This window comes from Hyperoodon ampullatus (genome assembly GCF_949752795.1).
Source record: "Hyperoodon ampullatus genome assembly, chromosome: 9".
Classification (NCBI taxonomy): Eukaryota; Metazoa; Chordata; class Mammalia; order Artiodactyla; family Ziphiidae; genus Hyperoodon; species Hyperoodon ampullatus.
This window is the reverse complement of record NC_136922.1, coordinates 16860331-16885522: the sequence shown is the minus strand read 5'-3', so window position 1 is coordinate 16885522 and position 25192 is coordinate 16860331. Positions and strand designations below refer to the sequence as shown.

Below are 25192 nucleotides of genomic sequence, written 5' to 3'. Positions count from 1 at the left end.
CCGTGGTAACTTGCATTGGCTGTGCTGTTTTTCATAGCCTGTTGTTATTTAATCATGCTAATTTTAAAACTCAAAAAGCCTGGAGGTAAGAGAGGCCAGAGGCTTGATTCAGCATATAATTGGAATCAGGAGGGTGTCTGTGTGTAGGGGTCACAGTGGGAAGAAAAGACCTCACTCTTATCCACACAAGTAGAATAGTCTCATTGGTACCACAGAGAATACTGCCTGTGGTTCCCTAAAGAATTAGTTTATTATATGAAAAAAAAAAACACAAAAAAACTGATGGCTAAAGATTTTGTTGGAGGGAAAAGTGGAATAAGGGAACGAAAAAAGCGTAAGGCAGCAAAGTATCTACGACTGTGGTGGCTCCTTGCCAGGTGGTTGGATCTACTCATCCCAGCCGGGGCAGTTGCGCAGTAACTTCATAGTGACATTTTCGTGCACGTTAATGCATTTTGATCTGAGTGTTGGGATGGCCCCTCAGTTTTTTGGTTGCGTTGCCTATCAGCAGAGGGGGGAGGTTCCAGAATTGTGTTTCCGTGAGCTCTTCCCTACTACTTCCAATTTCCAAAGGTGGGAGCTCCTAGGATCTCTCCTCTCTCCACTCAGTAGTGGAAAGTACCGTTTCAGGATCTCTTATAGATGTCCTAAGGAAGTGAATACTCAGAATGTTGGAAGTAAGTAAAATGAGTAGCCAAAATGGTAAGTCTTTTTGCCCAACTTCAAGGGACATAACAGAGCTTGGTGATGGTAATGTGAAGCTTAATAAGAGTTTATTCCTAGACTTTTCAGTTGTGTAAAGACCCATCATGCCTAATGTGCGGTTTTTTTCCAGCACAGATTTAATGAAGCTAATTGCCTGTAGGATGACGAAGAAAATCGTAACTGTCCAGTATTCCGTCATGTGATCTATTCACTTGTTGAATCTTTTCCCTCTAATCCTCAAACCATCAAAGGCTGAACCTGAACAGGCCCCGCCCACAGAGCCGAAAGCAGAGGAGCCCCCCGCTGCTGTACCACCTGCTGCTGGGCTGGATCTTGGACTTGACACCCAGGCTGAGGAGCCAGTGGAGGGGGCAGCGGTGAGCGCCAACTCCCTTCCACCCTCCCCCACCTCCCCTGCCATTAGCTGTGCTCATCTCATCATCCCATTTCTCCCTTCTCGTTCATGCTTCACTTGGACCAAATCACCTCCGTATCTGTCATGGCTCCCCAGGTTCAAATGGCCTTTATTCCTTTGACAGGGAAACTGCATGCTCTTATTGTTTTTTTTTTTAAAGAAGATATCCAGAGACCTGCTCTTACGCTGTCATGTAGCCACAGGCTTAGTTCTCAAAAAAGGGTGCCTTGATTCTTTCTGATACTCTCCCATTCATGGTCAATAGGTTGTAATAGCTCACAAATAACCAGACTTGTTAATGCTCCGCCCCACCCGTGATGGCTGGAGATGGGCCTTCCATTAGGGACTAAACAGAAGGGTAATCACCTTGTTGGTTGTGTCTACACGTTGATTTCTTACAATATTAGTTTTGTAGGTTGGTGAAGGCCCCAGGAGGGACTGAAATCCTATATTAGAAATCCTTGAATCTATAAGGACTTCTATGGGAACAACCATTTGCTCAAAATCAAGTCTGGTGCTGGCTGTCATAGCACAAGAGAGCTTGAGGATGTATTTTGTGCAAGAGTGGAGACTCATTTGTCTGCCTGGAATCCTTCCCTAACCTGCTCCTTTCAGCCACACACCACACCACATCGAAAACTGGGATGGGCTCTATATGCACCCTATTGAACTGGATAAGTTAACACACATGAAAGTATAGAATGATACCAAGGAAAATTTACCAGGGAAGTGTACCAAAGTTTCCCAGGGAGAGTGAACAATAGTTTATTTATGAAATGCAGTTGAAATATCTCCCAAGAATTTCAATCAGGGTACCCTACAGCCTTCCCAGAATCTGTACAAAGAGGGAGACCAGGCTTCCCTGGTGGCGCAGTGGTTGAGAGTCCGCCTGCCGATGCAGGGGACACAGGTTTGTGCCCCGGTCCGGGAAGATCCCACATGCCATGGAGCGGCTGGGCCTGTGAGCCACGGCCGCTGAGCCTGCGCATCCGGAGCCTGTGCTCCGCAGCGGGAGAGGCCACGGCAGTGAGAAGCCCGCGTACCGCAAAAAAAAAAAAAAAAAAAAGAGGGAGACCAATCTCCCTATTCCCAAAATAACATTGCCTAGGTGAGATAACTAGAGAAATAAAAGCTATATTTTTTCTGTCAGTGCCCTAGGTTGTTTTACTGGGAAAAGGGTAGGTCATCTGTCAAATTTATTATTTATTAATAGAGTAGAAAAAATAAATAATAGGGCAAGATAGTGATGCAAAATACAAATTAAGAATTACTCAAGAAAAATGATCGTATTTTCCATGTAAAGGTACACAGTTGGACCAAGGTTTTTTTGTGGCCTCTCCCATTGCGGAGCACAGGCTCCGGACACGCAGGCTCAGTGGCCGTGGCTCACGGGCCCAGCCGCTCCGCGGCATGTGGGATCTTCCCGGACCGGGGCACAAACCTGTGTCCCCTGCATCGGCAGGCGGACTCTCAACCACTGCGCCACCAGGGAAGCCCCTGGGCCAAGTTTTGTAAGGAAAACAAGCCTGTGTTCTGCTAGACTGAGTCCTTCCTTAAAAGGCTGTTTGCACAGATTGTAGACTGGGAAGTGCTGAGCCGCTGTGCTCCAGTGTCCGGTATTTTTCTTCTTAACTCTCATTCCCAGATTCACAGGTGATCTTAGTAAACTCAGTGCAGATGGAGCATTTTCATTTGGTGTCAGATCTCTCCACCCAACTTAGGATGATTTAAATAACAAAGGAAGGGAAAGAGACAATTGAATCTTCGAATACTGTTACAATTAAGAAGAAAATTGATTTTAAAAAGAATATGGACCATGCCAGGGAGTTAGAAAGATATCGATTAGGTTCAGGTATTGATTTAGAAACGGCTTCAGTTCTGAAAAGTTGTCATGGAATTTCTATTTTGAATAGCAGCACAGACTCCATCTTTACCAGTGCTTTTTTTAAAAATTAATTTTTATTGAAGTATAGTTGATTTACAATGTTGTGTTACTTTCTCCTGTACAGCAAAGTGAATCAGTCATACATACACATGTATCCACTCTTTTTTAGATTCTGTTCCCATCTAGGTCATTACAAAGTATTGAGTAGAGTTACCTATGCTATATAGCAGTTATCTGTTTTATATATAGTAGTGTATACCAGTGTTTTTAAACCCAGTTGATTCAGTGCCCCAGGCTATTCAGTGTAAGGCTTAATGACATCAACGCCCATGGTTTTGAGCAAGGGTATTCTGGGTTTGACAGTAGGGTGAAGATGTGAAATAGACAAGCTCATGTGTTAAATACAGGCTCGAATATTGATCCTCTAATGGCCGTGACCACATAATCTCTCATACCCATCCTTACTTTAACAAACTTATATAAGTAGGTTTTGTTTTCTCAAAGTCTAAGTTCATTGGCTTATCCAATGAAGAATCTGAGTAACTACCAATTATCAAGTACCTATTGTGTCGTACCTACTACATATATAAAGATTTATAAAAGAATTATAACCTTTTAAATCAAGGGTGGTGTTAAAAATATTTAGCAAACTGTATGGTATAAGCATCAACCATTACTAGAATGGGCTTCCCTCGTGTTGGGTAAGGAGATGTTTGGAAGAATTCTTTTTTTAAAAAAAATATTTATTCATTTGGCTGCGTCGGGTCTTAGTTGTGGCACTTGGGATCTTCGTTGCGGCATGCGGGCTTTTCTCTAGCTGTGGTGCGTGGGCTCCAGAGCACACGGGCTCAGTAGTTGCCCCGCCGCATGTGGGATCTTAGATCCCTGACCAGGGATCAAACCCGCTTCCCCTGCATTGGAAGGCAGATTCTTAACCACTGGACCACCAGGGAAGTCCCTGGAAGAATTCTTCATTCTGAAAATGCTTGTCTCCTAAAGCTTATGTGAACTTTAGAGAATAGAAAATTTAGATTCCTTGTGAAATGCAAGGCAGTTTGGAGAATCTTATGAAGGATTCAGGCACCTGCTGAGATGCAGAGGTGATTAAGAACAGCAGGTCCTGAGCTGACCATGTGAGTCATCCTCTCTGAGAAGAAAAAGTTCAAGCAGTTGATTTCTCCACCCTCAAATGGACTAAAAAATAATAGTAAGAGGGCTTCCCTGGTGGCACAGTGGTTGAGAGTCCGCCTGCCGATGCAGGGGACACGGGTTCGTGCCCCGGTCTGGGAAGATCCCACATGCCGCGGAGTGGCTGGGCCCGTGAGCCATGGCCACTGAGCCTGCACGTCCGGAGCCTGTGCTCCACAACAGGAGAGGCCGCAACAGTGAGAGGCCCGCGTACCGCAAAAAAAAAATAATAATAATAGTAAAAGAGGGCAGTTTACAGCAGTTTGATTTTGCCTAATACTCATCAAAAGTGGCTACTTTTCATGTTTTAAAATGGACACACTTGGATAAAGTCAGTTCTCCCCCCCATGTCCACCCTTCTTCTTAAGAAAATAATCTCAGATAAAATGTGTTTTTGTTCTCTTAACGTAGGTTTATAGCTTCTTTTTTCTGGTCATAATTGAGATAATATTAGGGTTATTTTTTCTAAAGAAAGCTCTCTTCTGTTGCTAGATGTGTGCTATTTAGTTGTAAAGAGATGGAAGTCCACACCGTGTCCCGAGCATTGATTAGAAGGCTGGCTGTGGCTGTCATCAGTCACGATGGGGTTGACGTGACCTTTTGAGGTCATCATTTTTGCTGCCGAAATGTCACCACACGGTTATTATTTTCCAGTCTTGACAGAATGTGTTTCGTATGAGGTGAAATTTGTGGTGTTCTGTTAAAAAAAAAAAAAAGAGGCAAATGTAATTTCGAAAACAGGAAGTTTGAGCAGCGGTTCACAAAGAAACTTCGGGCTCCCAAGAAAAGTTTAATTATTACATTTTTGTTTGTTGTCTCATTCCCCACCTAGCTTATATTGTTTTTAGTTTTTCCCTACAGCACCAGATTTTACCAGTATATCTGCAGGATACATTTTAAAAACCAACACTTGCTAGCTGTTCTCCAGACGTTTCCATGTTATATAAGTACTGAAAATTTTCTTTAGGAAAAAAATCAATATTTGTTTAGAAATATATCAGAGAATTAGGTTCAAAACCAGATAAAGATGATTTTTACCTACATTTATTTTATTTTCTTGCAGAGAATCCCTTCTAACTTTCTCTAAATTTCTCTCTGCTCCTATATTTTGCTCCAATGACGTGAAGTGGACCAATGTCTTTTTTCCCTATTATTTTTAAAGAAATAATGCAGTGTAATTAAATTTAGGGTGAGCATTGTTTCTAAAACAAATAAATGGGGAAAAGATCGAGGTAGATATTTTAAGAATTTTAGAATTTTTAGAATAATTTTAGAATCCTGGAAGGTGAAACACTGACCCATTATTTGAGGAACTACTTTTGGTTTTGTTGTGTTTCGTTTGGTGAACATTTCACCAAACTTAAGTTGACTTGTCAGGACCAATTTAAACCAACAACTATAGATAGATTGATGATAGATAGATAGATACATAGATACATAGATAGATAGATGATAGCTGTAGGTAAACAGATAGATGATGATGATAGATAGATAGACAGATGATAGATAGTTAACTGATAGGTAAACAGATATAGATAGATTAGATAGATAGATAGATAATGGGTAAACAGATGGTTGATAGATGATAGGTAGATAGATAGGTAAACAGATACATGATAGATAGATACATAGATAGAGATATACACTGTGGTCTGTGAACTTCATCTTTCCAGGAATATTTCTATCTGTGTGTGTAGAATGCATGTGCTAGTTTCCTCCTTCATTCAGCTGGTAGATATAGCTGAGTCCTCTCTAGATGTCAGGCCCTGTTCTGGGTCTGGGGGATATGGTGATACAGGCAGTAGATATGGCTCCTGCCATCCTGGTTCACACAGACTGGTGCTGGGTGAGGCGCACATTACCCAGTGGTGCGGGCATCCTTCTGTGATGGGCGTGTGTGTGGGCAACAGCACTGAGTTTTCTCCTTGTGCAGCGTGAACATGGGAGCTCAGGCTTCCACTGTGCCTCTAGATGTGAGCTCGGATCTGTCAGAGGAAGACACTGAGGAACAGAGGAAGCCAGCAATTTCTTGTCTACCCTTCATTATCATAGAATTATGTCCAAATGCACAGTGCTCACTCTGAAGCATGCTTTAAATTATAATGTATATAATTACATATGGATATGGATATATATGGCGATAGATAGACAGACAGACAGATATGCATGTCTTGGAGATAGATGCACCTTTTTTACCTTTCTCAGAAAAAAAATCGCAGGAATGGTTATTTTCTCTGAGTTTGCCTGCATTCCTATCAGCAGCTAATTACATTCCCAGTGCCCTGCAGGCCAGACAAATAGCTGTTTCTTTTGTGTTCCAGGGCACCCAGCACAGAACTGGTGAATAACATATGCCCAGTAAATTCTGAGTCATTGATTTGTTGTCTGATTGACACTATAATCTACTGATCCTGAAAAAGACTACAGCCAAGAGAGCTGGAACTATAAGTGTGATCAGGAAAAAGTGCTTGATTTTGGATCAGAGGTCTCTTCCTTTTCTCTGGCAAATTGAGTCTCAATGTTGCCAATATTGAGTCTCAACCAACCCAAGTGCAGCCTTTGAGAATTACTGTGTTTGGCCTGCAGTGAAAGGCAGTATGACTGAAACACCAAGAGAGTGAAGGTGCAGGCAACAGGACTATATTGTATGCTAATATTTGACATACATTATCGCACAGCAATCCTGTGAAGGAAGCATTCTTTAGGTATCATGACCGCATTTTGCAGATTAAGGAAACTGAGACACAGAGAGTTTATGTGGTTTAAACCAAGGTCACACACCCAGAAAGTGATGACATGAAACGCAAATCCTGACATTTTAATCCATAGGTATTCATCTCATAACTACTCCAGATGCTATATTTTTCAAAAGAGCAGGTTTTTATAAAAGTACATTTACAGACCAATCTAAAGCCAACAGGGTCACAACTGGGCTGAAATCCCTGCACGCTGACACCAGGACTTACTCAAACCAGTGCTTCGACTTGGTGCATATTCCTGATGTGGAGCTGAAGGGTCAAAAAGAAATAGAAATGCCTGTAGAGCCCAACCTTGAGCTTCTCGGAGACAATGGGTATCCTAATCCTCCACTTTGGCTGCAAAGCAAGGATCTAAGGGGATGTATTGGAAAGATCCCTGAATCAAGAGTCTGGAGACTCTTAGCTCCATGACTCACCAGTGAGGTGGCCTTGGGAAATCATTTTCCCGTTCTCTACCAGTTTTCTCATCTCTCCTTTACAAGTTGTGTTTGATACACAATATGTTCTCTTCCTACTCTCAAAAATCTACAACTTACTACATTAAACAGTTAAGGGTTTCCAAATCCTTTGTAATGAGAGCGCCCTTGAATCATGTCTTATTTTCCAGCTTCTATTTGCTAGGGAAATGGGGCGACAAATCAGCATGGAGTGTTTTACTTACCAAGTCCAGGGACTAGTCACAGGCTGTCATATCAGAGGGTAAGCAGTTGGATCTTCCACATGTGACAGTCAGCTGCTTACCTTTCCTCAAGATTCAGGCCTCCGACTGCCATCTGGCTGAGTCACAGGTTGCCCAAGGACATGCCTGTGGTTCTTGGCAGGGTCAGGATTGAGAGTTTCACCAACAGAGCATGATGACATTTAGGTGATTTGCAGATCTCCATTTTTTGGTTTAGTCTCTGGGTGTGTCTGGCAGCCCTGCCTCTGCCTTCTGCTAACCCCAGCCTGAGCCTACTCACTAGAAGGCAGTTTGAGCAGTGGCAGCAAGTGCTCAAAGATACCATAGCCAGGCAGGGTGAAATGTTTATTGTGCAGTAAAGGCATTTTCTAAAGAGGCTCTTTAACAAGCTCTTTGCAACCCCCATTGAAGCTGTGTTTTGTGGCTACTTCTGAAACTAATACTTGCTTACATCCCAGTCTCTGAGTGTGCAACGCACAATATTTACCTTTGCTTATAAAGATAAATCCACCTTTCCTGTGCATTTCTCCCATACACTTTGCCGATGAATCTCTAATTAAAACCTTAATAATTTAATGTGTATCATTATTGGATATTCTGCTATGACCTTAAAGGCCAAATTAACCCCAAAATTCCTTAACTTCGGCATTTCAGCGGGAGATCTTAATTTTTAAAGAAAGTATGGAGCTAAATTGGACAGATGTTGCCATGGCAACCCTGCTGCCAGCAGCTGAGTTGCCCTGGGACCAGGCTGCTAAAGGCTTATGATGGGACTGCAGGCAATAGAAAAAGATGATTGAGCTGAAGGTCAGGGGGAGAAAAACCAACTAAATTCCTTTATTAGAAAGGAAACGTATAGATTATCAAATGAAGTTTGTAATACCAGGGGCAACCTTTGAAGGGAACAGCATTGGAGGCATGGTGTTCCATGGGAGAGCTCACACTACAGCCTTCCTGAAGGGGAATTATGACCTGCCATGTTTTAAGTGTAGTTTATGTGAGGAGGAGTACCGTCCACCAGACTGTGTCTTAGTATAGGGACCTTCTCTTCTCTAGCTGCCTCTTAAGCTTTTCTTTAAAATGGATCCTGAAGAGAATGCTGTGTTTTCATACAAATGCTTGGATCTTCGGACAAGTCAAGAGCTCAAGTTGGATCCTGAACGAGGGCTGGGCAGGAAAAGGCCAGAATGGCCTGGAGCCAGGATTCACACTGTGGGATTCATGTCCCTTCATTACTTCCCAGAGGGACTCAGGGGTCACTCCAGCTCCAGTGCTTGTTAGTGGGAGAATCAGAACTAAAACCCAGGTCGCCAGCTCCATCTCTAGGACTACTCCCACTCCACCATATTTCCTCCCTTGTAAATGAGAACTCTGGGTTACATGAGGCCTCCAGTCCTTCCAGCTGTGGAATCATATCAACCTCTAACTTGGGAACATAGCTAGGACTGCCCAAGTGCCCAGTTTCTAAGTGTTTTCAGTTGTAACTCTGCAGTGCACCGGATAACACCAGGAGATGGATTCATCTTCTTTTCCACTTTCCCATTCTTTACATATCTTTCTAAACAATGGAATTTACAGGACTATTGACAAAAATAATGGGGAGAAATTCTATTCAACCAATCTCTTCTTGATAGCTTTCGATCATATAATTTGTATTAAGTAAGAGGGATTTTACGACGTTCGCTTAGGTGCCCGGATACGTCATGTCTACAAATAAAAATTTTATTTACAATCTACAAATCTCAACTTTGAAAAATCTCAGCTTAAAAATTTTATTTATAATCTACAAATCTCAAAAAAAATTTTTATTTATAATCTACATATCCAAGAGTGTAAGTGAATGCATTGGCTGTAAGAACATGCTTGAATTCTTCAGCAAACATTGCTCGCTTGGGAGTTGTCAGTAGGACGTGGCAGGTCTGTGGAGGTGCCGGGTCTCAGGATCACTGTGGAACTCTGATTTAGAGGTGCATTGCTTTCTTGGTTGCCGTTTGGTGTGAAAAAACACAGAATTTAGAGTTAGACTGTTCTAATCCTGGTTTACGGACTGGGCAAGTCACTAAGTATGAGTTGACTTGTGTAGAAAGAGGGACTATAATAGGGCTGTTGGGTGAATAATATGCAATAAATGTAAAACACCTGGGATAGCACCTGGAAAATTGTAGAGCCACAGTAAATGTCAGTTTCCCCGACAGGCTACAAAATGTGCATATATTGAAACTGTCAAGCAGAAACCTGTCTGTGATTCAGAATTATTACTCTCCATGTTTGGGATAAATTGGAAAGCCTAGAATTCAGTGATCTTTTAGCCAAGTGCCTCCTGCCAAGAGCAAATGTCAGGAAGATGGCTACTCTCTGACACAAGTGTAACCAAATTAAAAATATATATTTCTTACATTCTTTACTTATCATTTGTGTCATTTACCCCAGGAATATTTTAATGAAAATCAAATGCATCCAGTGAGCAAATAACTGAAGATTGTAAGACTGAAACAGAAAAAAAAAAAATCACAAAATTTTACCAGATTCACTGTTATCAGTGTATTTTTTCATTTTAATGCTCTTTATGCTTAAATATACAAAGTGAGTCAAAGCATGAATAGTACTCTAAAAGTATTAGCCAAGCTCTGGAGAATTTTCCACAAACCAAGGCATAAAGAAGTCCTAAAAGCACAATAACTGAGCCTGGCATAGAAAAATATGTGTCATCCCTCCCACCCCAGATAGAAGACACTGGTACCCAGCCCACCATGAGTGTGGGCACATCTTTCTGAAGCATCCAGGTCACCTGGGACCTACTGTCACTCTCACACCAACACATCCTTTGACACATGCATTTGGGGGATTTAAGACAGATGGTTGTGAAATGCTTACAATGTAATGCAGAGTGCAAAAGGCAGTGCTACCTTTACTACATACATGAATTCCCTGGACTTCATTAAGATGCAGATTCCAATTCAGTAGGTTTGGGGTGGGGCCTGAGACCCTGCATTTCTAACAAGCTCCTAGGTGATGCCTCTGCTACTAGCTGGGACCAAGGGTGAAACCGTAGATAGGTAATCCCAGTTAAGTTCAAGCACTTGTGTCCATAGCAAAAAGATGTGTGGGAGAAAACACATCAAAATGTTAACATTGGTCATAAAATGATGGGTACTTTGTTTTCTTCTTTACGCTCCCATGTTTTTCAAATTTTCTCTAATGACCACCATTTAATAAAAATACTAGAATTTTAAAAAGAAACTATATTGTATTAACACACACAAACTAGAAACCAGCTAGTGTTCAATTATAGGAGAACTGTTAAATAAATTGTTAAATAGAAAAAACAAAGTATTATATATCCGCTAATATAATTTTTCCAAGAAACACAATCCATGTGTTCTAAAATAAAGTCCCTATATGCACAGAAAATGAATAAAAATAAATATATCAAAATGGTACCATAAGTTATTTATTATTTTGAAAACCATGGTTTCTATTATTTTTTTATGCAGAAAAATACCTATTTTCAGATGGCCTACCCTATAGGAATTTCATACTAGGGCATCTCTTCACTTTTCTTCATCCAGATCAGTTACACAGTTGGCAAGCTGCTTTTCAGGCATTGTTCAGAGCTAATATTGCCAAGAAAACAAACAATGAATGAATAAAATAAATCAATAAATTACACAAAGCCTGCAGATTACAAATTCTCCTGCAGCCAACACAGCTCTTATCTGGGGTCTCAGCCCTTGTTGACCTGTTTCTAGGGCACCATCGCCCAGAGGAACCGGTTAGTTTCTGTCACCCACTGTGCAGGATGTGGGGGCCATTGTTGCATTGCATTCATTTCATTCCGCTTGCAGGAAATCTCGCTAAGGCACATAGGTGTTTGAAAAGACTCTGCCATGCGTGCCATGACCATATTGCTTTCCACCAAGGGGATTGTTGAGGCAGAAGATTAAAAGGCAGTAAGATCTATACAGTGTGATAAAGTGAGAACCGCTCACCTTCTCAAAGAAGGTCCCCTGCAGATCCCTGTGATTTCTGTGTGATTAATGTGCAAATTGGCAATAGGTGCATGTGATTCACGGACCTTGTGGATACAGTAAACAACCTGAGGGTAGGGAGAATTGTTTTTAGTCTCTTTTTGCATCAGATGATTTCCCACCATGAATCTATTTGGTGAACAGATAGTACAGTTTTGGCAGAAGATAAGATAATAGTGTTTCTCTTAAAATGTGTAGTGAAGAGAAAAATTTAGTAACGTTGAATATCAAAGGCTTGAAATACTTTCAGTAGTTTCAATACTCTGGTCTCCCTTTAAAAAAAAAACACAAAAAATACAGTCATTAGTTATTGTGGTTGCAGGTGTCTAGAGTCTAGGAAAGACTAAATTTAGAGTCTAAGTCTACATTAGCTAACAGATTGGAATGCATAAAAATAATCATAGAGGGATAACTCTCACTGAAAACCTTTTGAATCTGTTCTTGATTTATCTAGAGCTAACACCTAATCTGAGCAAATGGATTCTATTTTCCATTGTATTTTTATGTTGTTCTATTATTGCAGTCAGTAAATATGCACTGGAAATATTTTGGCAAGAGAAGAAAATATGGCACAGATTCCAGACATAAGGTGAGGATCAGGGCATCCTTGATTTTTCAGAGGAGTGTCGGACAGAGGCAGAAAGATACAAGGGAGTACAGGTGGCGACGAACTTCTCTGTTTCTATAATGTTCTTAAGGTCTGTAAAATCAGAGTGTTAATTTCAGCTAGAGAAATAGGAATTTATTTCTAATGGACTCAGAGAAGGATGGAGGAGTGATCATTTCTTCCCTTTCCAAGTGTTTGGCTTTTCCTCTCTAGTCAGTGCCATTTCCTTAGCACCTTGTCTTTATTAGCGTTGTTACTTTCAATATTTTGGTGACTTATATCTGCCGTCATTCTTATCAACAATATTCCACCTGCTCCATCCCTTTTTGTGTGTGTGACAGGGATCAGGTAAATTGCTGACATGCTAAAGCTGGGCTATTTGTTCCTTTGAGGTCCGCGAACCTCAGAGCAGACAGACAAGAGCCCTTGGTCTCCACCTGCTGGTGGCCGGCATCGCTGCAACCACCCTGTCAGGTGTAAATCAGATCTAGCCAATGAGGATGCCTATTAAAATTATTTAACAAAGGAGAGGTGATAACATGTATATCTTGCACTAGTAAAATCGGGTACAACCAAACTGATAGTTATAGAGAGCTATAGAGATAAATCAAGGACTCATTATTAACATTCTATTTGTATCAAGTTAAAAAATTACTTTTGGTAACCCAAATCGATACTTCACAAAAATATATTCTCTTCGGGAGATATATCAATCCAGTTGAGAGTAAAATCCAATTACTAATAGTATGTGCTTGGAACATGTATGTAAGGAAGGGTTTATGTATGATAACTTGGAGGAGTAGCCTGTCAATACCATAATGGCTGCTTTTTGATCTGTAACACTGTGTCTGTGTGTATGTGTGTATGTAGTGGTATTCACTGCTTGTCCATGCTGTCTGCATAGCATAGAGCCCGTCTGGTTTGAAGCTGTTGAAACCAGGGGAATGTTCACTCCATAGGTGTGATTTTTCCAGACAGATAGAAAGCATACATAACTTAGAATGATGACAATACAACTTGTTTTCTACATTTGAGCTCATAAGTTCATTGCATGCACATTGTCTTTATGTATAGTGTCCGATGAGGAAGAATATTCATTAGGTCCTTAGGATCCTGGAGAGAGCTTGTTGGTTTCTCCAACAGTAAAGCTAAGAGCAGTTGTTCATTACTCTTCTTAGAATTAAGATGCCCTCCTAATATATCTTCTGAGTATTTAACAATGGTAACAAACATATACATAAAAAGACCTGTTTATGTAAAACAAGACATGCAATTCTCTTAAATTTTTAAATTAACTTTTATTATAGGAATTTTCAGTCATTCAGCTAAATATAAATCCCCCTGTACCTGTTACCCCACTTCATTAATTATCAACGTTTATAGTTCATCTTAAATAAGTATATTACAATTCAGGTAGAAGGATTACTTTTCTGAAGTTATGTGCTTTAATGCCAGAGTAGAAAAAAAAAAAAATGCCATGTCATGGCCAGTGGCTGCATTTTGGATCATTGCATACCGTGTGGAGAGCCAAATTCTCATAATAGGAAATTCTCCTAAGAGAGGGAAGTAAATTTCTAAGAATATGAGTAATACTTATAACAAATACTCCACCGTTGGCATTATTTTTCATTTCTAAAGTAAAATGTTGCAGAAAAATGTATTCTGCAACAGGTTATTTATTTATTTTTCTTTTTTTAATTGAAGTATCGTTTGTTTACAATGTTGTGTTAGTTTCCAGTGTACAGCAAAGTGATTCAGTTATACATATATATATGTGTGTATTCTTTTTCAGATTCTTCTCCTTTATAGATTGTTACAAGATACTGAGTATAGTTCCCTGTGCTATACAGTAGGTCCTTGTTGGTTATCTAATTTCTATTTAGTAGTGTGTATACTGCAATGGGTTATTTTTATAAATAAAAGTAAATTTGAGTCAGAAGAAAGTTGGCATTTTAAAAAATGCCTGGCTGTGACTGTAGGTGTGTAGCTCAGAATCTCCATGTCCCATTTCTGAGGCCCGATTGGCAGGCACTCTCCATCACCCTTTTCAGTATTCTGGGTTTGACAGTTAATACCTGCAACATCAGAGCTTTCCTAACTTAGTAGGACAGGCTGGGTAGAATTTATTCAATAAAGAAAAGGAATGGCTAATGCTAATCCCATCAGCTAGCAACATCAGTTTTTGAAAGATGCGTCCTGAGTGTATTATATAAGATCAAGCTACAATTCTCCTTCTTTCTCAGTCTTTCCGATGTGAACCTCTCAGATCACATCTGCCAAACTGATGGGAGAGTCTTGTTCAAGACTTGGACTCCATAGCCAATCTGTGCAAAACTAAAACTTCTGATTGCACTTTATTTCATTATTACAAGTTTTAAATACTATTTAAAACTCTTCTGACTGCGTTCCAACCTTAGAAACAAAATTCTCTTTTTTTCTGTCTTGCCTTTCTCAGTAAAGGACCCAAAGTCTGATTTGATTTTTGGATTATATTGCATATTTGATGACAAAAATGATTTTCCCTTCATTCTCAAGAGGTCTCATTGAGAAAGTTCCTAATTTTTTTTTTTTCATGACTGTGATTTAGCTTCTGGGACCTTTCCCCATGAAGATTTGAAAGTTCATACTAAACTACAGTTTTTCTAAATTCTGACCTTGTGTGATGAGGGTACTTTTAAGTGGCTTTCTTCCGTGACCCAGGTAGTATCGGGCCCGGCCCCCTTCCATTTCATCACTCAGATAGCCTCTACAGCCTTGCCGCCCTCTGCTTTCAGCCAACAGAGCTAGAAAGAGCTTGAGGAGGGGACCACGCACACCTTAAAAGCCATGTCTCAGGAGTGGCATGTGTCACTTCCATTCGAATTCCATGTGCTCCACCCAACTGCAAGGAAAGCTGAGGAATGCAGCATTGTTGGGGGCCAGGAGGGAGAGGAGTCAGGGTCTTGTGGAGCAAATGGCAGACTCTGGTGTACCTGCATCCGGGACTTCAGGACATGACAAAGAAATCCTGGAAGTCTGATGGCCTCAGTGGAGGGGAGAGACGTGAAAGGGCTGAGTCTGACTCTTACTGAGGCCCGTGGAGACAGACACGGCCTGTTTGGTTTCTGGTTTACAGCTCATCCCTGCAACGGATGCTGATGTGACGGCTGGGACCTTGGTGCCGGCAGCCGAGGGGGCCCCCGTGGGGGAAGCAGAGACAGAGGAGGTGACTCTTCCTGCTGGAGAAGGAGCAAGTTCAGAGGAGGCCAAGATTGACACCGAAGCCACAGAGGCTGTAGATGGTGACAGACCTCAACCGGTAGAAACAGAAGCAGCGGCAACTCAGGTACATGTCCTAGTAAATGGAGGTTCTAGGGAAATAACGCCCATTGAAATCCTCTGTCTGATGGTTAATGGTGGTATGTCTTTTGGATGTGGAGTTGTGGACAGTTGGTAGCCATTCTGTGGCATTGCACTCCACCAAAACGAAATACTCAATTCTCAGGAAGAGTGGCCTCAGCATTCTCTCAGTATCAGCATTGTGAGGCTCCACACAGGCCCCAATTGCTCTGGCGGACTGGGCTTAAGCACAGGTAGGGGCAAAGGAAACCGTGGAATAACGTGATGGAGAAAAGGAGTGAAGCACAGTGAAAAGGATGAGAATGGGGGAAGGAGGAAGAGCATATGATAGAACAAACACAGGGTTGTTGGATGCAGTGAGAAAACAGCCACAAAGTGCTTAGCCAGGTGCCAGGCACATGGTGAGAAGCCCGTATTAGTAGTTATATCATATTACTGTAATTACTATGTTGTGGTCATTATTTTTATTAGAGTGCCCCAAACTCACCATTAGGCTGCTTTCACCAAAAGCCCACCCCTGTGTTGCACTTTCAAAAGAAAATGGGTCGTTGATACGTACATGAAGTTGGAGTCACCTAAGTTCTTCATTTCTTCAGAGAAACACTCAAAGGCAACAAATGCGGACATTCCTAATGTGGAGCCTCAAACCCAGGAGCCAAAGCAAGGACAGCTCTTCTCAAGCCCATGTTCTTGCTCTTCTAAGTAGAAACAGTGAAGCGTTGGTTTAATGGGAGGCTTTGCTTTTTCCTGATGATTTTACTCATGATAAATTTCCAATAATCTCTCCAGAGTTACTAAAAGCTTGAAATTGAATGATCCCTTCAAACAGCAGGTAGCAGTACTACTTAGAGAAATAACTCAAACGTATGTGCCGTTTTTTCCGTAGATCATCTTTGTCACAATGCCAGGCATATTCCTGTACGTATTGCTATGCTTGTTGAAAGGGTGTATTGTTTTCTCCAAATTGAAGAATGGAGGTGCCTGTGTCCGCGGATACCTGAGGATGTATCGAACTTGATCTCCAGGCTTCCATTATGCTAGCGAAATTCCCCTCAGTGCTTATCTTTGTTAAAAAATGAAAGAGAGATCTTGATCCTCTGGCTCTGCTTTTCCCCCAGACAACACAGTACTTAGAGTGGTTGGTGGGACTTGTCATCCCTCAAGTTGTCACTGCAGTGTGGGCTCTGGTGATAATCAACAAGCAAAGGACAGGCAGATTATCTCCAAACACGGGCCACCAGATCTTTACCAACAATATGGTTTCAAGGAGAAAAGCAGTCACAGGAAGTGACATGTCAGTTTCAAGCGAGGGTTACTATTCAGTGGGACAAGAACGAGGGGCTTCCCTGGTGGCGCAGTGGTTGAGAGTCCGCCTGCCGCTGCAGGGGACACGGGTTCGTGCCCCGGTCCGGGAAGATCCCACATGCCGCGGAGCGGCTGGGCCCGTGAGCCATGGCCGCTGAGCTTGTGCGTCCGGAGCCTGTGCTCCGCAACGGGAGAGGCCACAGCAGTGAGAGGCCCGCGTACTGCAAAAAAAAAACAACAAAAAAACAAGAACAGACCACTGCGAAAATGAGAGCGTCCTTGGAGTCCTACTACATCCCCTTTCAGGATTGTCCCCCCACCCCCATGGTGACTCGACCTCTCTCCCCGAAGCCTCCTATCCCACTTCCCGGTTTCCCTAGTAACCTCAGTCTTACCAAACTGCCTGGTTGTTCAAGGATCCAGAAATTAGTCCTCCTAAGGGCTTCTGTCTCAGGAGAGATAGAAAGGAAGCCATGCCGGGAGGAAGGTCCTGCAAGGTGGAAGGGCCAAAGGCCAGGATGAGGGAACAGCAGGCATTTAGCTGGATGGGGGAGGTGGGGACAGTGGAACCAGGCAGCGTGGGGTGGGGTAGTGGCCGCTCTGGGAGGGTACAGAAGTCTTCTTTCCCAGTCGCTGCCAGCCACATTTTTCTTCCTTTAGGAGAAGGTCATCCCTTCGGTGGTCATAGAGCCCGCCTCCAACAATGAAGGGGAGGGAGAACACGAAGAGATCGTGGGTGCAGAGTCCAAGGAGGCAACTGCTGACGCGGCTCTTCCAGGCTCCACCGGCGAGACACCAGCGCTGGCCTCGGAGGAGCAGGAGGCGGGCAAGGCCTCCCAGCCGGCCGCCCCCTCTGCAAGCGAGGCCCTCCAGGAAGGGCCTCCCGGCTTCCTCTACAAGGTCTTAACATTTCTTCTTTTTATTTTGCTTTTTTTTTCTGATTTTATTCAATGTCAGGAAAATGTAATAGAAAAATCTGTCCCTTTGGATGGAGAACAGAGTATAATTAAATTTAGCCCTACTTGAGAACTGTGTTGCATTTGATTTGCAGTTAACCGAGGTTCATTGTTTAGTTCAAAAGCTTGTACGTTTGGTTGTCTTATCTGCACAGAGGGATACATTTGAAGTGCCACACCTGATGTTTAAATATATTTTCAGTTCTCTATGACCTGCGATACAGTTTTACTTAAATTAAAGCTGATTCTCTTTTAAAAAGGAGAAATGTGTTTCAGATCTCTTAACATTTGTTATTTCTTAATCTGGTGGCCATTTGTCCTTCCTTTGCTTTGAGGTCCTTTTGTGCAAATTTGGTTGTCTGATTTTTAATCTTTTTGCTATATGTATTTGTTCTCTGACTGCCTTAGGCTTTATTCCCACATCCCGTTGTAACATGGCAAGGTTTCCAAGCTGCTGGGCTACAAGAACCACAGTCATGTCTTTCCATATTTTAACAACCAATAATTAAAGAAAGTCCGCCACAGGGTAAATGATATGCCCCTTGGTAGTGAATGGGTGGATTTCTTCTTGGTAGTGAATGGGTGTGCCCTCCCGAGCTCCCCCTAGAGCCCAGGGCTTGAAATCATCCGTGTGCTCATCTGGTTCCCCATAGAGGGCAGGATACATGAATCGTTCAGTCAGCTCTGGCACCTTGTTGTAGTGCATGGCACAGAGTAGGGAGTCAGTAAATATTTTGAAAGTTAATAGCTATCTTAATGGGCTTCCACGATAAGGATAAAAAATAATGGCAAGAAGGTTTTGCTCAGAGAGGCCATCAAATGGCTACTAAAGTCTTCATAAATGGAAGGGTACCTACCAAAAACCCAGTAAATACCTAATACTTAAGCCTAATACCCTAGTTTAAGCCAGGGGTTAAAGGCAGATAATCCTACCTAACAGAATATAGTTGGAATGTTAATTTGCATGTTTGATTTTGCATTTCCTAATTCAGCTCTTTGTCTTTTAAAAAGTATTAACTCTCTGTGTGTTTGTCGGGGTGGGATTGAGTAGAATCCTCTTCTTCTCTCTCTGCTCATTAGAAAGTAACTGCTACCTTGTCACCTCCAGTGGGTCCAGGTGGGATTGATGAATGAATTAATGTGGAGAAAAAAGCTAGACTTGTGGCCAGTGAGGACATGTGTCCCACTGGGTTCTGTTTTAAGAAGAGGGCATGAGGGCTTCCCTGGTGGCGCAGTGGTTGGGAGTCCGCCTGCCGATGCAGGGGACACGGGTTCGTGCCCCGTCCCAGGAAGATCCCATATGCTGCGGAGCGGCTGGGTCCATGAGCCGTGGCCGCTGAGCCTGCGTGTCCGGAGGCTGTGCTCCGCAACGGGAGAGGCCACAACAGTGAGAGGCCCGCGTACCACACACACACAAAAAAGAAGAGGACATGAAATCAAGGGGACAGGTGCCATGCAAAGCCAGGCCTGACTGGGTCCCTCCCTGGCTTTGCCCACTAGTTGCAGTGTGAGCTGGGACTTGCACTTCCCCGCTCTCCAGGCTTCAGTTTTCTCATCAGAAAAATGAATTTGATAGTCATTTCCAGCTCTGACATGTTATGATTCTGTATGCAAAACACACAACTTCAAAGCCAGGTGTTTAATCTTGGCAGTGGGATTGAGGCGAGGGATATGGGAGAGAGAAAACTGGCCGTGACTGAATCATTATCCAAGCTGGGTGATGAGTCCATGGGGGTTCATTATAGTACTCTTTCTCCTTTTGCTTTAAAAAATTTTTCTATAATCAAATTTTAAAGAAATCTTTCCAAAAAAAGGGAAGGAAGGGTGGTGGGTTAAGACAGGTGTTGTTAAAAGATGCAAACTTGCAGCAAGTAGTAAAGTAGACCTAGAGATCTAATCCATGGTGAATATAGATGACACTGTTGTATTATAGTCATCAAACCTGCTAAGAGACTAGAACTTAATTAACCCAACGACTAAAAAGAAATGATAATTATGTAACCTGATCAGGAGGTAGCTATGGCTACAGTAGCAATCATATTACCATATATAAATGTATCAAATTAACACGGTGTATACTTTCAATTATACAATGTCACATGTCAAATATATTTCAATTAAAAACCAGAAAAAGAGAGAAGGAAAAGAAACAGATTGTCATGGTTTAAAGGGTAAGATAGGGAAGGAAGTTTGCTTATAAAGAAGTTGATCACAGGCTTAATTAGTAATTCCTATATGACATGCAAGCTCTCAATTATTATTTTACAGAAGCTGGGGTTAGAGGAACTTTTCACTAGGTATCTTTACTTCAGGTTAAAAAACAGTAACAAAACATTGATGATAATACAATGCAAATCTCTAACAAAAATATGATGAATTGAAATTTCATTAATGCACTACATTTTAGTTCTTGCAGAAGGCATTGCTTTACTAAATATACATTCAAGTGGCCTCAGTATCAGTCTGTAAGACTCGGATATTTTAAGTAAACAGAGATTAGGATTTCTTTCCTGTCTTCAGCGGCCTTCCTCCTTGGGGTGTGACTCATCTTCATCCTATTTTATCCAGCTTGGAGATGCTTCTTAGAGAGGCTGCTGATAATCTGGCTGAGAGACTTTAATTTTACATCTCCTTTTCTTTCTAAAATGAATCGGTTCTCTTACAATCTTTTGCAGGTGGAAACACTGCATGATTTCGAGGCAGCAAATTCTGATGAGCTTACCTTACAAAGGGGTGACGTGGTGTTGGTGGTGCCCTCAGATTCGGAAGCTGACCAGGTAAAGGATGAGAGTGGAAGGTACTGCAGGCTGTATTGGTTTTTCCTGAGAGTCAGGTGGGCACAGTGACTTCCTGAAGACATTTCTACCTTCTGAGATGCTGTGTGACAGCTCTGAAAAGGGCTTAAGGTCACAGCATCACTAACTAGATTTTTAGGACACTTCTTTTGGGATGCTATTGGGATGCTATTATATATATATTTTTTAATACAAATAGATGACAAAGCATAAAGTACCAATATCAGGCAAAAGTGTCTAGGTATCTGAAAATCATTAAAAACCTCATTATAAACTTATGAAAATATGTAAAATATATATAAAATATATTTTATACTTATAAATATATTATAAAATATAAATTTATATATATATTTGCATTAACCATAAGTTATCTTTTAAAGAAATAAAGAGAAAAAAAGCTAGCCTTTTATATTTACCAACATGTTTGCCATTTCCAGTGCTCTGATTTCTTCCTATAGATCTGAGTTTCCATCTGGTCTCAATTCCTTTCCAATTGAAAAACTGAGTCCTAGAGTGCTGATCTTCTAGCAGTAAATCCTCTCAGCATTTGTTTACGTGACGTTTATTTGATGCCTTTATTCATGTTCATTTTTAAAGATTTTTCACTAGAGGAAGAATTCTGAGTTGTATTTTTTTCCTTTCAACTCTATAAAGATGTCGCTCCATTGTTTTCTGCTCTCTCCTATTTATATTAGAAGTCAGCTGTGATTTCTTTAACCTTGTTTCTCAGTATACACTGTGTGCTCAGTATACACTGTGTATACTCAGTATACACCTGAGTACTTTTTAGAATTTCTCTGTATCTTTGGTTTTCATCAATTCAGCTATAATGTGCTTACGTGTTTTTTTTTAATAGGTTTCATGCTTGGGGTTCATGAGCTCCTTAGACTTGTATCTTGATTTTTTTTATTACATTTGGAAGATTTTTGGCCATTATTTTCTAATTTTTCCCTCTCTTTCACCTCTTTTTCCTCTGTCTCTAATTATATTTATGTTGGACTTCTTGATGTCTAAGACTCTGGGGTTTTTTGTTCAGTATTTACTCCTCTTTGTACTCACATTGGATAATTTCCATTGATCTTCTTCGAGTACAGTGATCCTTTCTTCTGCCGCTTTGAATTTGTTGTTAATCTGATCTTGGGAATTTTTAATTTCAGATATTACTTACACAGGTCTATGATTTCTGTGTTTTCTTTTACATAGTTTCTGGGTTTTGCTGAGATTTTCCCATCTGTTCTCATTATTACCATCTTTCAGTTTAAGTACTTGAACCGAGTTACAATAGCTGCTTTAAATTTCTTAGTAGGTCTCTCTTTCAAGATAGTAGTTCTCTGTAGTTCTCTCTTTCAAGATATTCTCCATAAAAGTGCTCCTCTGAATGCCCTGCATCACACAGACTGAGGCTGATCCTCAGGGAGAAAGCTCTATTAACAGATCTCACCCAATGCAGTTTCAAGGGTTAAATATTCCCCAATTTCTACCTGCTTTTGGTCATTCTCAGTGCCTGCAAATAGTTGTTATACATGCACAACTCCGTTATTTGTAAAATTCTAATATATAAACTTATATTTTATAGCTGTCATTTCTAAATATAAATAGTTGCACTTCTGTATGCATATGTATATATAACTACATCTAAATATATAGTTGTTCTAGTGTTTATAACTGTTCTATGCAAAAGCATTTGTCTGATACCAGCTATTTTGCCACTACCAAAACTGGAAATCTTTAGTCTACCACATGTTTTAAGCAGTTAAAGTTTAATTTTCTATATTTTCCTCACTAAATATTGATATTAACTATGATTCTTCACTTTATAAGTTGCATTTCGGAATGTATGTGTTGGAGTATATCTTGATTATGGGTTTATGCCAGCCCTTTATTTTTGTTTTTATTGAAACTATTTTAAAATGCGTGACTCCACTTGGCTCCATTAGATTTTTCACCCGCTGTAAATAAAGTCAAATATAGACACTTGAGGGGAAAATATGACCTTTTATATGTCTACTAGAGGTTTAGAAACTGTTTAGTTATCATGTTTTACTCAGTATAACTTTGTCCTTCACATACATAACATCATAATTTTATAGAGGACACTTTTCCTCATCAGCTAGGATTTTATCAGTTACTTTATTGAATCATTTTTTTCTCAGTGTTATTTTTTTCTGCCTTCAAAAATTGGCCTGTCTAAATGCTTATATTTCTTGTCTATATAGCAGCATCAATTTATGGTCTCAGATTATATCAAAGGGAATGTATTCAGCTTCTTTATTTAATTTTTGAGACCTTGTTTTATCTGATGTACTTGAACTATATTGGGGATTGGTTCAGATTAAATCTGGCTATCCCTCATTTTAAGTGAGATCTCTTTCCTGCATTGGTTAACATAATAAAGGTAGTCATTTCCCTCTCGTTTCACTTCCTACGGTCTGTGTGTTTAAAATAGTTCCTTCAGCTCAGCTTTTCCCAACTAGACTCTGCTTATCTCCAGAAGGCCAAGGGCAGATGGCAACCTCTGTTTCTCAGTTTTACGTTTGGTCTCCCATGCCATATGACCATGCACGGATGGGTTCTTTAAACTTCCCGTGGTTAACTAGCTTCATTTTTGTGAGGGCACGCCTATACGATGGACAGATGTTTATGAGGAGTAATTTACAAAGATTCTACAAATGTTTCCAGCAAGAATATCATGACATCAAACAGCTTTGTAGTTTATATAAACTTGAAAAACAACAAACACAATAGTGATACCAGGCAACACATTTCGAGCTGTTAGTATTTGGTAAGCCTTGTATATGGTGGTTTATTTCAGTTACATGATGTGAGCTGGCAGACAGAGTTCCTTCTTATAAGCAAGTGGTTGAGGATGAAATAAAAGACCTTCCATGGCCTTGTCAGCACTATATTCCAGCCCACTGGTCCTCAAGCCTTTTTTTCACTGTGATCCACAGGACAGGAAATGGTCCTGTGTGTGATGTTTTCACCCGGTGTTCCTCTCTTTGCACTGGCTATAACCCTTCCTTCCTTCCTTCCTTCCTTCCTCCCTCCCTCCCTCCCTCCCACACTGCTCGGCTTGTGGGATCTTAGTTCCCTGACCAGGGTTTGAACCCGGGCCCTCGGCAGTGAGAGCACGCAGTCCTAACCACTGGACTGCCAGGGAATTCCCTGCACTGGCTATAATTCTAATTCTTTCCTCTTCCTTAAGGACTTACATTATAACCCAGTTAGCATCAATTAACTATACTTTATACAAAATTATAATATTAACCTTCAATTAACAATATACATAAAATAATTTCAAATGTTTACTCCTTTTTTTTTTTAACTAACAACTTACTTGAGACAAGCCTTCCCCCTGAGGTCAGCACACCTGTTTACATGTAATGCGTCATCCTCGTGCAGGACCACAATGCTCATTAAACCCATTATTTTATTAATCTTTGGCAATGCAGATTTTTCCAGTAGTTTGTTGGACTCTGAAAACCCTGTCTTCGTCTTGCAGGATGCAGGCTGGCTGGTAGGCGTGAAGGAATCAGACTGGCTTCAGTACAGAGACCTTGCCACATACAAAGGCCTCTTTCCAGAGAACTTCACCCGGCGCCTGGATTAGGGCCAAAAGTATTGTAGAAAGAGCCTGATTACTGGGTTTTTAAACCTTTGTGAAAACCTGAAGAGTTCACTTTTGCTATGACACTCTTAGTGATTTGCAGACCAATGCCAGACAAAGTGTGGAAGGCTGTGTCAATGAAGCATGTGTGCAAACTAATGTTTAGAGGAAAAAAAAACAAGTAAATTAAGGAAAAAGTCTTCACTGGTTCCCACGTTCTTGCTAACAGGTTTGTTTGTGCTTTGTCCAAGCTGTGGAGACTTGTATACTCGACCCCCTCCCACCAGTTCTAAAGTAGCTTTCTCCAGACCAGAACCTTAATTTCTCTGCACCAAGTGTATGGTATTGAGTGGCTTCCCTGCAGAAGACGTGACGAATTGTCCTGTAATACGAGATTATCTTATTCCCCTGTGCAGGTGTGAGCACGTGCTCTCTCTCTCTCCCTTTCACATTTACTGTGTTTAAAACGAAACTGCTGCAAAAGTTGTCACTGTTCTTTACCAGCACCTCTCTCTATATATATGGACACACAGTCACACGAGCTAGTTCTCATCACTCCTGGATCTATGTGTATGCACAAGGCTACATATACATAGTTGCGCTCTCTCCTTGCCATTGTAGCTTTTAGCCTCTTATGTGTCATTGATACATGCGTTGCTCTTATTCCGTCTGGAATCACAGTTGCAGTTTTGCCTCTGGGCAAAACCAGCCATCCCATTGCCAAAACAGTGGACAGTGTCTGTGTTCGGAATGTGCATTCTTCAGGATGCGATGACTAAACGGCACGTCGGAGCTGCTGCCCCTTTGGAGAAAGCAGAGTCTGATGATCTGGATGTCCAGCCACCATGACTGGAGTTGGGCGAGTGGGTATCAGCAGCTAAATTGTCTTAATTTCTGCCTTTCTGAGACTGGCTAGCTGAT

At 41.2% G+C, this 25192-nt stretch overlaps 1 protein-coding gene across 2 annotated transcripts in view; it reads left to right on the top strand.

The window, feature by feature from the left end:
* AMPH (amphiphysin) overlaps nucleotides 1-24274 on the top strand; it is a gene marked incomplete at both ends in the record, with an annotated part of 174899 nt that extends 150625 nt beyond the window's left edge. Inside the window, 5 exons of one of the 2 annotated variants that reach the window (XM_079711942.1) lie at nucleotides 957-1082; nucleotides 15382-15591; nucleotides 17571-17810; nucleotides 20542-20643; nucleotides 24167-24274. In XM_079711942.1, the coding sequence (XP_079568068.1) occupies nucleotides 957-1082; nucleotides 15382-15591; nucleotides 17571-17810; nucleotides 20542-20643; nucleotides 24167-24274 (786 nt within the window). The remainder of the gene's footprint in view (nucleotides 1-956; nucleotides 1083-15381; nucleotides 15592-17570; nucleotides 17811-20541; nucleotides 20644-24166) is intronic. The other variant, XM_079711943.1, reaches the window with a different exon arrangement.
* Between the last annotated feature and the right edge of the window lie 918 nt (nucleotides 24275-25192).